The 16,487-nt window shown below is 35.4% G+C and overlaps 1 protein-coding gene across 7 annotated transcripts in view; it reads left to right on the plus strand.

Annotated features, from left to right (window-relative positions):
- The window catches only part of PHT4;5 (phosphate transporter 4;5), a 331,556-nt gene that overhangs the window by 50,333 nt on the left and 264,736 nt on the right, over positions 1-16,487 (plus strand). For 6 of the 7 annotated variants that reach the window (XM_089810737.1, XM_089810736.1, XM_089810733.1 and 3 more), the window contains one exon: positions 7,247-7,346. The exons of the other annotated variant lie outside the window; for it this stretch is intronic. In XM_089810737.1, coding sequence (XP_089666863.1) covers positions 7,247-7,346 — 100 coding nt within the window. The remainder of the gene's footprint in view (positions 1-7,246; positions 7,347-16,487) is intronic. 7 annotated transcript variants of the gene reach the window in all.

Here is a 16,487-nt window from a genome sequence, read left to right on the forward strand (position 1 = left end):
GGCACCAAGAAATTGCGGTTACAACTTCATCGACAATTATGACGATTGACTTCATTGGATGTGGAATAGGAGGTATCGAATGAGCGGTGGTTAGAACAATTTTCTCCTAAGTTATCGTCAATATATGTTCTGGGTCATCCATTGTGGAATCATTTCCAACATTGTCTCAATCTCTCTCTTCCACGTTCCATTGTGGCAAGTGTGTTTTAATTGCCTTGCTTCTTTATGAACAACGGTTTCCTTCTACAAATTCATGGTCTCTTGACTATGTTAGTTCATTATGATGGATGGCAAAAATGCTTCCATTAGTTCGATAGTTATTAACCATGATCTTTGAAAAAATATTTCAGAGCAAATAAAGTTAGAAAACAAATTGAGAGAAACAGAGAAGTTCTAAGGATACGATAGTTAGTTATTTACACAGTCAGGGTCAAGATGAAGCTGCAAAGTTGGAAATGGGCATCTCCATAGACACTTGTTATTATTGGAGGGATCAAAATATACAAGCTAATTGTGTAAAGCATTCATAGTTATGACAATAAGGAGCGTATAGTAGTCATGCTCCAGTTATTATCGCATATGCAGCTAAGAAAGAAGGTTGTAGCATATGCATCAAAGTGTTCAATATCATCTGAAGTAAACAACACTAAAGAAAAATGCAGGGTGAGAATTCACCAGATGCTCTTTACAGTCAACAATCGCTCAAGAAACGTGTGCGCCAGCAAGGTACAGGGAGGAGAAAGATTTCCAAGAACTTTGATTGGAAACTTATAGGCGATTCTAAGAAATACATGTTCTTAGATGTTGAAAAACTAGAGGTGGAGGAAGAAGATGCTTTATCCTCTTTCACGAATGAAGCAGAAGGATCCTATGAAATGATATTTGAAACTGGACCTAGGACAACAAATAAGTGTGTAGAGCTAGGGAATAAAGAATGTCTTTCTGAGATGGCTAATGCAGAGGTACAGTACCATAAGGATGTTCAGTTCAATAGTAACTCAAAAATCTGTAAATAGGCATATGATCAACATAATATGTCAGATGTTGGTGGCATCGATGGTCATCAACAAAATCTAGCGCAAGAAAAAGAGACACTGTGCGCATCTGAAATTGAAGAAACAATGAACATGCCCCTCAAAACATTTGTCTTGTTTGGAAATTCAACAAGAAATGCATTGTGCGAGTTGTTGAAGGACTGTATGAAACAAGGGGCAGTCAACACAAACTCAATGACAATTCCAAAAGCCAGACATGAGATTAATGAGATTGAAAAGTCATATGCAAAATCTCTTGATTGCGATACAAAAATGTGCTCTGCAAAAATCACAGACAGAATCGGGTAATACCTTTCATTCACAAGCCTTATTTATAGATGAAGACAAAACTAAGCTTATGCAGATTTCATCAGATTGCTATGGGGAAAAGCAAGAATTTCAAAATTATTCCAAGAGACATGTAAAGACAAGAAGCAATACTGATGTAAAGAAGGTTGGAGATGATAGCATAGAATGTGATGAACATAGATGGTGCGGTCCGAAACAGGAGGACACAAAAAGAGATTTAGAAATTGCTGAATATTCTGGACTGTAGGGACCACAACCAATAGATATAAGAACAAAAATACTCAAATTTACAAGGATTATCAAAAACTTTCTACCCAAGTTCAAAATGATTTATCAGTGATCACTTGGAGCTTCATCTAGAGCAACAAAATAAGACAGACATGGCAAAAAGAAAGTACTTTGATTTGGTTCAGGATCTCCTTGAAAAAGACCAATGCAAAAGTTTGTATGAAGAATTTACAGTAGGCCAAAATCACTTAATAGAGGATCTTGAAAAAGAAGAACAATCAACCACCATTGATTTGCAGCCTTCTTGTGATCACGCAAAAGTTGTTTACATAGGGGGCAAGTTTCTTCGTTGGTGAATTGGAGGTTAGCTTTAACAGGCAGGTTGATGAGATAGGTTACACACGAGGTAATAGCAAACAAGGGGTTTGTCTATTAGCTGAATGTGATTTGAAGTTTTGGAACTTGGTCGCTCGGGGCAACTATCCAAATCATACATTTGCTAAATGATATCAAGTTCATCAATTACCTCTAGGAAAATTTCCTGCCTCTCTTTATCCCCATGTTCCCAAGAGTGATTTGTGATCCTAAACTGATTTTTTGCTTCCTGAGAGAAAATTGAGCATCATCAAATGCTCAAACAAGGGGTTTGTCTATTAGTTGAATGTGATTTGAAGTTTTGGAACTTGGTCGCTTGGGGCAACTATCCAAATCATACATTTGCTAAATGATATCAAGTTCATCAATTACCTCTAGGAAAATTTCCTGCCTCTCTTTATCCCCATGTTCCCAAGAGTGATTTGTGATCCTAAACTGATTTTCTGCTTCTTGAAGAGAAAACCGAGCATCATCTAATGCCTCATGAGTATATGAGACCTTATATGCAAATGATAACATGGCAACACTTTGGCCTTTGCATACAAATCAAGAGAACAACGGAAAGAATACCTATGATTTTGAGAGAGGTGATGAACCATATATGCACAATGTCCATAACATGGAATTGGAGGAACAAACTAAGACGACACTGCTAGACGATGAACCATGTCAACATGACAACAATGAAAAGCATACCTTAAAAAACTAGTTGAAGGTTAGTGAAGATATGGTTGTGGCCTCCTTGGTACGTTATGACAACACTCACAAAAAGGGTTGAAGATCTCTACAGGATGGTTCAAAAGGGAGTGGAAGGAGATTGGCTTGTTGCTGATTTGCAGGTGATCAAAACAGCTCTTGAGACTATGAAATCAGATTATTTGTATTTGCTTTCCGATAGGGATAACATTCTTAAGGTTGCTGAAATACATGTTGATCAGCTGGATAAAGAAAGGAATGAGATAATGGAGCTCAATAGGGAGCTTAAGGATACTCATGAGGCATTAGATGATGCTCGGTTTTCTCTTCAGGAAGCAGAAAATCAGTTTAGGGATCACAAATCAGTCTTGGGAACATGGGGATAAAGAGAGGTAGGAAATTGTCCTAGAGGTAATTGATGAATTTGATATCATTTAGCAAATGTATGATTTGGATAGTTGCCCCAAGCGACCAAGTTCTAAAACTTCAAATCACATTCAGCTAATAGACAAACCCCTTGTTTGAGGTAGATGCTGTTTGGTTTTCCGATAACCCACTTTTTGAGATAAAAGAGAGAGTTCCTCTTGATTGCCATGAAGAGGATGATTTTGATTTTAGAATTTTGGATCTGGGTACAACTCCTAACAGTGAATCTTGGTCAGAGGATGGGAGTGGTGATTTGACTACGGCTGTGCGTCATGGGATCATTCCAGATAGGGTTCTTGATTTCGCGCCATACTGGAGTTGTTTGGATTACATACATCAGCCTTTGGATATGTAATGTCCCCTCTTTAGTTCGACATGGCATTGATCATGGATTTGCCTATTCCAGACTCTCGTAGGCAAATGGTGTAGAAAGAGAGTCAATTCTGCGGATCAGATAGTCATATCTTGCTCTTGAAGAAGTGTTAAGAGGTTATATTTTATCATTATGTGATATTGGGGCCCACATGTTATAATTTTAATTTGAGTTGCACTTTTTATTTTATAAAATTACTTTATTATAAAAAAGTGCATTATAATGAGAAATTATAAAGGATGTTTCTAGAAGTTCTAGCAACTTCTTAGAAAAGTGAATAAATAGAGGGCTGGGCCTCTCATTTGGACATGCTTGGATTGGAGAACTCTTCTACTTCTTCATTGTGAAGACATTTGTGGACTTTGGATCTGCAAATTATTCGATCTTTGGGAACGAATCACTCCCTTGGATTGGCGACTTTGAGGGTGTGAAATATCACCTGAATTGTTGCATAATTGGAGTTGGTATTCAGCCATCTCATTGGAGCTTATTGAGAATTCGTTGTTAGGGTTTGTTTTTGGTTGGAATAAGGATTTCAGATTTGCCCAATCATTGGAGAAGCATTTGACAAGAGTTTGAAGACAGAATAAGTGCATTTTCAGAATTGGCAAAGCAGGGTTCGGAACCACATAATTGCTCATATCTCCTCAACCCCTTGGAGTTATTTTTTTATGGTTTTACAGGGTTACTACCTAACCCTAGCGGCCCATTTTCCTTGCATTTGGGGGTCCCAAAACCCTAATATTATTTTTTTTCAGCAGCTGTATAGGTACGGCCTAGTACGGCCCTGCTAGTTTGGGCAGCAGCAGCAAATCAAGGACAGTTTGGGGGTGCGGTTGGAGGTCTTCATCAACGATCTGCAGCAAAACGTGGTGTTCTTCCATAGTTCTTCAAACCAGGTTCTTGCATTCTGAAATATATGTCAATTTTTGGGTAAATTTGCTGTCATACAGTCATTGTAATAATCAGTCCAGAATTGGTAATAAAATAATTTCAGAATTTATTGCATTGTAATTGAAATATAGTCCAATGGCTTTATATATATTGTAATTCTGTGATTATATTCTGAAAGTATCAAATCTGAAATTACCATATTCTGAATATTGTTACTGTTACACGCCAAGTGTTTGACAAAATTCCTAAGTTCAGTTTGAGGGTTTCTGTGGCCTTTATAGAGAGGGTCATTACAGGATAGATTTTGGTGTATTATTGATGGAAGTTATGTTTCAATTTCAAAGAACAAATTTTAAGCTTCATTCTTATTCGTCGTACCTATGTACCCAAAAGTTCTCCGGCTTGATGATGACAATATGGTATTTGATGCGCCTAGGGTGTTACTTTTAGTTTTTGAGTGGCTTGTTTATTACATCTTCTATTTAGGGCCGGTTGTCATCATCTACTGGGTTATGCATAGTTTACTGATACATTTCTATCTTATCATATCGGCTGGTTATGACAACAAGGTTTGGGATCCAGGTGTTGATCATATGTATTTATGGCTTGTTGAGGACCTTGTTATAATTCTATTTAGTTTGAGGTTGGATACAGTGATGATCAGAGTTGTACAGCTTATTGGTGTAGTGGTATTTTATAGAGTTATATGGGATCCAGGGATACAGCTGCCGGATGGATTGCAGAGTGACACATTGCTTCGTAGGATGGCTGGATTTTTTTTCGGATTGGGCTACAGGGCTACATGCAAACTCATATGGGATCCTAGTACTAATTGCTTGAGGACAAACAATTTTAAGGGAGGGAGATTTGTAATGTCCACTTTTGGGACAATAGAAATATTGAAGTCTTATTATATATAATGTTAAAATTGACTAGGAGAGTGTAGACTCAAATTTTTAAAAGGTCAATTTAGTGTTATAAAGAGGGCAAAAGGTCAAGGAGGAATAAAACGAAATGCTAGAGGGAAGTTGAAGAGTCACAAGGGAATAGGAAAAAAATTAGAGGGAAGTCGAAGAGTCTTAGTTTGTGTATTAAAAAGGGAACAAGGCCCATTCCTGGATATGCTTGGATTTATTATTCAGATTTTAGTTCTCTCTTGGGAGAGTAATAAAAAAGCTTCAGCTTTTAGCTAGTATGAGGACGTAGCCCCTCGTGCCAGCAGACAGTGGACGCAAACGCATTGTCCTCGGAGATGTCACATCAAGTGTCTCATATGCACTTACAATTTCTTCTTTTGATGTACCAATCTGACTGTAAAACTGTATTTAAGATTGGGTAGTGATTGATGGTTATTGTATTGCTGTTGTATAATGCAATAACATTGTTTTAGGAAGTTTTATGAGAGTTTGCTGGTTTCATTTTGTTGGTTTGTAACGCATTTCCATATGCTTGAATACTGAATCTTATTTTGTGAAAGAATGAGTTTATTTATATTGATAAATCTTCTGGTTTCTATTGTGTATTGTGATACATATGCCTATTTCAAGTTCTGAATATATTGCTGAACAAGAAATCCAGTAAATATCCGGTTTGGGATATTTCAGCCTGCATACTAACTAACCTCTAGATTGTGTATTCCAGCAATGTAGAGATTGTTAGTAAAGAGGGATTTCGTATTCCAAGCCCTTGAACAACAATACTCCAGGAAAACCAGAAATATTCAAAATCTCCAATCAAATATGCCAATTGAACTCCACAAGTTTTCTTTTATAACATTTTCAAGAGTTTCCATCTCATCACCAATCTATGTGGGATAAAACTTTTATTTATTCACATACGGACATAAAAAGGCCCCTGTTTTAAAACAGCATTGCGCAACTAGGTCAAGGGTACAATTCAAACTCAAAGTCATAAAGCAACAATATAATAGACTTAAGCAACTAAAATCAAAATATATTTCTTTTAATACAATTGAACTTCACCTAATGTCCAAGAATGACATAGTTCACTGCTGGGGTATTAGAGGCTGACCCAATTGCTAAACATAGACACTAAAAATAGTAGCTACTAAAAATATTAAATATGTCCAAACACCAAACTGACTTAATTTGAGATACACTGAAATTTACATTAAATAGTAAGTGCCAAAAATAGGAAGTCTCAGACAAGTCCAAAATCACTCTAGAAGGTGTGTTCATCTCCATTAATCCATCTAAACTCATTGGTGCATCAGAAATCCTCCCAAAACCCAACAACAATTACACTATGGGAAAACCTTAGCAATGGGGACGTTACAACTAAGTACAATGTTGAAGTGACCGAAAATGGGGACATTGGATATCATTAAATTCTACTATTGACAACAATTAAGAGCTCTTAAAAGAATTGTATCTCTAGAAGACATAACTGATTCCTCTACCCCTATTTAATGCATAAATAATTTGATAAGAACTTAAGGAGTGTTTTTTTAAAAGCTAAGCCTTGGCAAAGTACACTTCGCCCCGGCAAAGTACACTTTGATCCTAGGGCTGTTTGTTTGAAAATTTTTCCTTACATAATATAGATATTGCATCTGTCACTTTCACTTCTTGTCTGTACTTAGATCAATAGTGTAATTGTGTTGGATACATTGCAAATTTAGGCTTTTCCTACTTCTAGTGTCCTGACCAAGGACTCTCCATTAAAGTTAGAGTTTGGAGAGACATATTTTATGAACCATTACACAAAGCTCATAATAGGCAGGCTTGTCTATCCTTGATAGACTTCTATCTCTTGTAAATCTCTACAGCTGTGTCATGATACAGCTATTATGTGTTGGAAGAAATATATCATATGAACTGTGCTTACATCGCATATGCCTTACTGTAATATGCATACGATTCTAACACTGCTAGTTATTTTGTTAACACAGGAAGGTGCTTGAATTTGGAGTATTGGGTTGGTCCGTTGCAACTGCAGTTGTGCCAGTTGTTGCAGGATTTATGCCTGGATTAATAATTTCTAGAATTATGGTATCTTCTTTTGAACTATGCTTCAATTGTATCTTAAACTCATAAAGTTATTTTTAGATGTTAGAATCTTACAAAGAGTTTTTTTCTCATATGTTTTTTCCTGACTATAAGATTTGAGTGGCACGTTGATTAACATTGTTTGCTTGTTTGTATGGAAGATTATTGAAGATTACAAGATATAAACTTGTCTCATAAAATGGAAGCATCTCAGCTCATGACAAGAATTAAATATTTAACATTGTGCTAGTTTCTTGAGTTTGTGATTTGATTGGAATTAATACTGGTTTAATGTAATTTGCTGGTAAAATATATCCGTGGCTCACATGCATACACCTCAAGGAAGTGGCATTATTTAATGCAAAATTTGGAGGTTTTCATGATAAAGCATTGCATATAGAGTCTGTGATATCCCCTTCCAGAAGTAAATTTAATATCAAATTATAATAACTAAACAATTAATAAATATTAATGATGATAATAATAGTATTAATAACTATTACTGGTTGACAAATTATTAATGATGATAATAATATTTGATTATTATTAATAACATTTATAATATTGTTAATAATATTAATAATCTCAGGCAAGAGCCCACAACAAAATGGTAAAATTGTGAGCCCCTTATTTGGGTGGTCTTGGGTTGGAGACTATTTGATCTTAATAAATAATAATAATATTTAATTACAACACATAATAATAACTAATCTTGGCTTTGGCCTCTTACTGATAAAATCAAAATAAAATATTTATAATCTCAAAAAGACAAAAAAATATGAATTGATGCGAAACATACTCGCAAAGATATTGATATATCAGCAAGTGCAATAATTAAGTTATCTGTAGAAGATGACAACGGTCAGTCCTTCTAACAATTATGCCAAACTCTACTAATTTGTCCACTTATGGAACTGCTAATAAACACCATCCTAGTTAGCAGATGAGTCGGGCGTGCTTTGAAGCATTGAACTTGACTAATCTCTGATTAGTTACACATACACGTTGTTTTGTGGATATTTTGGAAATGACAATTGTCAAACCCCTTGCAAAATTGGGCTACCATCCACAGTCTGTGAGACAAAGTCTCTCCTACCTTAAGGGGAGGGCTCCCCCTTCTCACTGTTCCTTGGATCAACTCAAGGTAAGCAAGAAGTTTAGAGATACTTTATAGGGTGTTATCAATATTCTTTTCTCTTGTTTCAGGAAAGAATCCATTTACTCACGGTGCAAGTTATGGGCAAGATCAATCTCTTAGCTACACTTCTATCTTAAAATTGGAAACAATGACATAGAAACTCACACTAATTCACAGGCTGATTGAAACCGTACCATCTTAGATCTTTGTATACACTTTAAGAACAACCAATTCTTCAAAGGTAAATCTCTACTATTAGGGCACATAAACTTCCAGAAGTAGATGATTTATCAACTATAATCCTATAAGTTATTCCATTTCATAGACATGAAAGTAACTTAATTCTAATAACTTGCATGAATATGAGACAACGATACAAACTAGAGTTACAACTTCTTGTCTGTATCACAACAATTGCTTCTAGTCATAGCTTTGAAACAAAGCGCTTTACATACTCACTTTGATCTAATACACATACAAGATTTAACATGAGCTAAAGATGGTAACACAAATTACAGTCACGACTTCCAATTTGATCTACCATAATTGCTTCTAGACATAGCTTCAAAACCAGTAGCTCCTTATATTCACTTTTCTTTCAAAATTCTACTACAAATCACAGTTACGCTTGCACAAAAATGGCAGAGCTCTTTTGCATATAAAAAAGATGATATTTACAATGGAAGGCACTCCCTTACATAGGTAAAGGAGTGAGAAAAGATGAGGAAAAGGTGGGAAAAACTCAACCACCTTGACTAAGTTTAGACAAGAAAGAAAATTTATTGAATTACATGACTGAAGATATGTGTAATTAGGTTGCATGCAAGTGGTTACTCGTAACATGCCTTCTAAACTACAAAGGTGAAAGCACGCTTAGGAAAAATGAAGATAATGTTGAAACTTGTTGTATTTGAATGGACCGATCCTTGTAGATTATCAACAAAGGATTTGAATTTGGCGATGCAATTGTGGATGATTGCGGGATCGGGAGTTCCTGTATTCCACATCACTGCATTCACTTTGATAACTGTTGCATTGCATCTTTTGATAGCGTCCTGATTCTCTTTGATGAATTGGCAGTTGTCATTCGAAAACTTGATGTAATTGAGCTTTTCCTCATTCTACAATTTTGTGAATTCTCTTTTGTCAAGTTTGCACATTCTACAATTTCCGGAATTTTAAAAACCTTCTTAATGGTGTCTGGTTGTAAACTCAAACAACTTTCCCATCAACATCTTTAATTGATTTTTTCTTTTTTATAGTTTCTAAAACAAATTGCTTGGCTCATTTCCTCACGAACTCAAGTTTTAGGGAAGCCATTGGGAAAGTGGAGACCAAATGAATTATTGCTTCTTTTGATTCGAAGTATCTTCTTGACAGGATGTCTCTATTCTTTGAAGAAATTTTGACATATCTTGACTTGAAGAGTTTTCTGCAACATGAAAATTCCAATGGGATTGAATCCATAAGGGTTTCAAGATTTGGACAATGATGGAAAATCCATGGAGGACAAGTGTTATAGGTATGATTTAGAACCTTTTGGACACTTAGAAAGGCTGGAAACAATTCAAACAACTTCTATTTTGGGCAAAAATGACCAAAATTGGGTTTTTTAAAGTGGATTGCATATGGGCAAAATGTGGATCTTTTGCTAAGAATGCAAAGTAGATGTAGTTTGAAAGAATGTGGATAGGAATCTTCATGTTTAAGCATGAGAGTTTTCCCCAAAATCGAGATTTAGAAATGCATTTACATATGGTGAAAACTCATTATTTTTAACTTGTGTAAATATGCAATTAGGTTTTAGAAATCTGATTACATATTTGGGAAATATATAGTTTGGACAAACTTGGAGATGGATTGGTGGAGTATCCCTATTGGATATTCTCCCATTTGTATGACCAATAAAATTTCAGAATGCAAGCATATAGCTTATGCATTAAACTTTCAGATTAAACAACAAACACGAAAATTATTACTTTATTATGATCTTCAACAATACAATGTTATAACCAACAAGTACATACAAATTCCTTAGAAATATGTTAATGCATTATACATCAACAACGCAAAAACAAACATTAAGTCCAATATTAAACACAAAAATACAGTCAAATTGGAAATAAATATTAAAATGCACTTGTAGTCTCAAATGTGAATTTTGATGTGAATCCACCACGAATGATGAATTGGGACTACGTCCAATCCACCTAGAAAATGGCCTCTAAGTTTGCGTCTTGAGGTCTGAAATAGAAGATGTAATCTCTTCCAATTTTTCTCTAAGAGAAACTCAAATTCTCAAACAAACAATAATCCAAGCATATCTAAACGAATGCACCATCCCTTCTTTTAATGTTCAAAGATGTCTCTTCAACTCCCTTTTCTTGTCATTTCATCATATTCCTCCTTTGTCACATTTAAGCCCACTTGATAATATTAAATTGACTCATTTATTAATTTTCTTAAAGCTCTCATAAGTCAAATTTAATATTTAATGAGTTTAAGTTCAGAATTTCTAATGTCCCAACAAGGGGACATTACAAGTCCTCCCTTCTTGAGATTGCTTGCCCTCAAGCAATCACGAGTCCATAAGCCAATCTCGGGGTCCCATATCCATCTGTTAGCATCACTGTGATCCATATTGGTAACTCTATAGTCAGGACCTGCCATGCTGTGGTACCCAAAGTGGGAATGCAACCCAACTATCAGTATGATCCGTAGATCCCATGTTAATCTCTGAATCTCCACTGCGACTATAGGCTATGCGACTCTGATCATAAATCTCTGGCTATGGAGCACCACAACACAATCCACAAAATATAAAGCACACATCCTGTTAACACCTGGATCCCAAACCAACCTATTATCACGATCCTGGGTGTAGAAATAAATGATTGATGAATCTTTAACCTTTTGAATCATCCAATTTAATAAATAGATGCCCAACATGATGGAGCCCCAAATTTTTGCAAATTTGAGGCTTCCATTTGAACACCTTATCTGATTTTCTTACCATATGATTAATATAAGGTTTCTATCTTACATGCTTATAACAACACTATAGCATTATAGAGCCATATATCATTGCCTCAAATTGTTCTTGCTGCATTTATATGTATTGTAATTTCTATAGGTCTGAACAATTAACATCCAAACTTGCAAACAATGATTTTTCCCAGCATACCATTCAATCCAAGTCATCAGTGGAAGTTGAGTTTTGGCAGCAACCCAGAGATGATCAGGTCTTCCTATCTCCTCCGAACAACCTCCTATTAAACTGATCATTCAGCCCGAACTACAGAAGTCATAGTATTAAGAGGCACAAAGAGATTGAGAAGGGTATAGTGGTCAACAATTATCGTAATTATCAACCTTGAAGCAGCCAATGTCGAAATAAGAGACCATATTTGAGTGATTTACGTTAACAACATATATGCAAATATAGTGGGCAACCACATAACAACGACTCTGTTTTGACCTGTGTATAAGATAAATCCTGTAAACATTTGGAAGGAATAAAAGACAACAATAATGAGCAGAATATATAACTAATTCTGCATCTAGGCATGGAAGGCCATCAATGGTCATAGTAGAGACTTTTCAAATGAAGCCATTGTAATATCAAACAACTCATATGCTTGGTCAAAGATGATATTTAATAACATGGTCGGGAGCTGCTTGAAGAACAACCTTCACCCACTCAGCGTATGGAGATAAGTTCATATTTGGCAGTGGCAAGGGATTTACAAATTAGACGTGCTATTGTTATGAATAAAATTAGAAAGAAGGTCTCGATGTCATTACTGTTGGAAATGCACAGGTCAAAGCAGCCAGGAAACTTCTGTCACCAATCTTCATCTTCACTTCAGGCATCCCGTCATTGGCCAAAATCAACACATCACACACCAAAGATAAACAATGGATAGCATATGTTGCCCGCCTTAAGTAGTAAAACCTTGCAGTGATGTCAGTATTTGCAGAGAGCCAGAGAGTTGAAGTTGTTGCGAACACTCATTATCGGTTTTGGTCTTATTTTCTCAGTAAGATTTCAATCTTTCTTTGTAAGATGTGCTTAGAACATTTTATCTACGACAAATGATGATTCTTCTATAATTGCCGATGCCCAGCCTGGCCTCTTTGTGTGTTAAAAAGCACGTATCATATTTGCTAAATAGGACAGAAGATAAATGATGGCATGAGAGACAAGCATAAAAATTCTTTGCGGCAGAAGTAAATATCCGCAGTCCATAAGATCAAACTTGCTCTTCTCATCGTCAAATGCTTTCCACAAGGCTTTCTAGTAAATATTTCCCATAAAATTGTTGTCAATGTAGTTTACTTATAGCATTTTGAATGTTTGTGGCAGGTGTGCATTTGGATGAAGGAGCTGTCTGAAGTCAGGAAACTATCATGGTGTTTCAATCATTCCAATGGAGACACTTGAATATGCGGCAGAGTCTTTATGTGACGTCTCATGTATACAACAATATTATGATCCTGAGATGCAGAATGAGATGGAGATAGTCAAAGTGGTTTGGAGGACAGATGGCCTCGTCAAGTTAACAGGTGTGCAATAAAGGAGAGACTCACATAAATGAAAAGGTCTTGTGGAATATGGCTCACGGTTGATGTTCAATGGATGAGAACCGCATAGAAAAGGTTACCATAGGTGTGAGAAAATGTGGCAAATATTATAAGCCGCAGGAAGGATACAAGTGCCGGTTATATTCAAATAGTTTAAAAATCCTATTTAATATTGATTAGTTTTTATTTATGAAAGGTTGCAATGTTTGGTTGGGCAATCGAAATCTCTTAGTGCTCTATAAATATATGACATGAAAAATCAAACAAATGACCATTTGATTCATTCAAAAAAGATTATCTGTATTCTTGAGGCATATAGGTTATTGTAATATCTTTACTGGAAGAGATTGAGTTTGAACTAAGCTCTAGGAGATTGAAATTCTTGGTCATATTTTTTCAATATTGTTTGATGTAAAATTGTGTTGGGTGGAGCATCTATATTGGAGTCTCTAGAGTTAAAATATTATCTAGTTTGTCCTTTGTGATCATTTTAATTTTCTATCAATAATCTATTATTAGGATAAGTAGATCAAATTATTCATTGCTGTTTAAATCTGACAAATACAAATATTATGGAATATTACAATTGTTTCCTTATTTGTATCTATTTTGTCCCTTTAAAAGTTAAAACATTATAGATTGATTTAAATACGCATAAAATGAAATAATTTGATGCATTCTGATAATCGATTTGTTTTAATGTCATAATATCATAAAGTTAAATGTGAAAACTTATAATATTGACTCTGTTGCCCTTTTAAATTTCAGCATTGATCATTAACATGTCCATATTTCTCGATCTTTTTGCTGGCAATATTCTAATCTTTTTCTTTCAAGAGTTTAATATTTATTTGTTTTAATAATTCATTTTTAATCTTATTTCAACACTCTCAAACTTATTAAAATAATCGTTTTTTGAAGATTAGTACTCACAGTTATATATTCAGAAATTTCCTTAAAATCTTGCTGTATCAGGAAATTGTCTTTGTGTTGAATTTATCTGCTATAAATGTCTTGGATTCAAGTTTGTTGTCTAGGATTAGGTGTACAAGCCTTGGTTTTGCAGAACCAAAAGCGCAGAGGATCTAGATCAAATTGATCAATCCTGTCAAGTTGGCCACAACCAATTAGATTTCCTAGCACCAAGCAAGAAAGGCTCGTAGGATTCTAATTAACGGTTTTGATAACCAACACAACATACTGCCAATATGCAAGGAAACCAATTCATCCTGCCTCAAGATGTCTTTGCCATAAGTCAGATCAACATCAAAAATGACAATGATGTTACCAATATTTCATTGAACTGGAAAGGTAAACATCTCATATGGAATATATCACAACATGGGTAGTTCCCACTCATCTGCATGCAACTCACTAATCCCCGTAGGCCAAGCCAAATCTGAAAATGTACTAATAGTCCAAGTAGGGCAGTCATTGATAATTGGAATAAGTAGAAAGGTAAAATCACCAATCAATAAGTAGGCAACTGCCATATTATATAAGAACTTGGTGATAAATCACTGGTAATAGACCTTATCGATAAAACATCAGGCCAAGTAGTCTGAATTTGTGTCCTCAACCCGATGAACTATTTGTTTCGGATTTTGGAGAAACAATAGACACATCTCGCCAAAATCTAGTCTTTGGTCCCTACTAAAGCATTGCATGTCTATATCAGAACATAAGGAATGCTGCAAGAAAATGTTTGGGCTGATTTCTCATTGATTAGCTCAAAAGACCTGCAACATATGAGCTCTTGTGATAAGATGAATCTAGACAATTAATCGTGGGCTAAAAAGGTCGACAATACCTTCTCCCTTCGCTACTTCTAGTAGAAGTGGTATAGATATGCCTCATTGCCAAGATTACATTGCTAGTGTGATAGACAAACCTCCCCACACCAAAATCAATGCCTCTAAGATGACTATGTTTACACATACAATTTTCCTTTTGCCCACAACAAACCCCATCTCATGGAGGACGCCAAGAAAATTGTGGTTGAGCATTCCATGGCCTCCTAGCTCCATTGAGCGATGTTTTCCTTTTGCCCACAACAAACCCCATCTCATGGAGGACGCCAAGAGAATTGTGGTTGAGCATTCCATGGCCTCCTAGCTCCATTGAGCGATGAACGAAACCCAGAGGTTATCTCCCTAACTTGGAAAAATGAGTGTAAGTGTACTAAACCCAGTAATACTTGTCTTGCTGGGAAAGGGATAAAGGTGACCATAATCCTTCATACAAGCCAATGAATGTGCAAAGCTGGAACTGATGCAAATGTATCAACTTGAAAAACCGAGTTATCATGTTGATATATAATTTCACCTTACATAACATTATGAAAAGGCTCTCATGACAGCATTAGGATTCTAGTAGAATAAAGGAAATTGAGAAGAAGCTGTTCAAGACTAGCAAGGAGCAATTCAGTGATCACTTTGATGATAAAATCTGGTAGTCAGATGTAGGCCCTACTAAAGGAACATGAGCTGAGATTATGGTTCATGTTGCTACTACTGTTGAAATTGACGAGGGCCCCCTGAAGACCACCTTTATTGATGAAATCAACTTGTTGAACAAAGAATCACAGGCTACCATTTGTTTTTGACAATTGTCTAATATTAAGTAGGTATTTTATTCACTCTAATAGTATTTTTGTGCTCCAGTGCTGTAGTATCACTGCTTTGTGCCCTGAATTTTGTTTCTATCTATCTTTGTTAGATTTAGTTGATCCATGGCTCATGCAACTTATTTCTCTGGCTTGAGAGCAGTTTGTTTGTAAAAGGGTTCAGGTTCTTTCAATAAACCACTTATTTACCTTAATCAAAAAGAATATTAAAAATATTCATAATTAATAACTTTTAAATATACTGACAAATAACCACAAAATATTGATCAATAATCAGGTGAAATTAATAATTTAAACAACATTTATTATATAAATTATTAACAAGCACTCAATAATAAATTATTAAGTAATATTTAAAATTAAAAGTGATGGACAACGAACACCTCACAATTCAAAATTTTGGTCTTTGACAACATGATCTACCACTTAGGCCAGAAATTGACTATTTCAGAACACACAAATGATGATTTGATGTTGACATTTTATAATCATAATCTACTTTTGGATTGGTACATGTCCCTCTTTTAATGTACAACTTTTTACCATATGCCACTATGGTACTGTACACCTGTCTTGCTTTGGCCATATTACTTTCTTGTTCTACCGTATGCCTTGTGTTTATTTTGACTCTACAACCATCCAATATTGTATACCATATGTGATTATTTCTAGTACGACACAACTTTATTTCTAGTGCTGTAAGCCCTATTGTAGTGCATCATGCAAAGCCTTCCACCCCAGTAAAGTGATGACACGATGTTATTTCCAGTGCTGTAAGCCCTATTGTAGCGCATCA

This window comes from Cupressus sempervirens, chromosome 11 (assembly GCF_028749045.1).
Source record: "Cupressus sempervirens isolate cs-2001-9-10 chromosome 11, ASM2874904v1, whole genome shotgun sequence".
NCBI classification, from domain to species: Eukaryota; Viridiplantae; Streptophyta; class Pinopsida; order Cupressales; family Cupressaceae; genus Cupressus; species Cupressus sempervirens.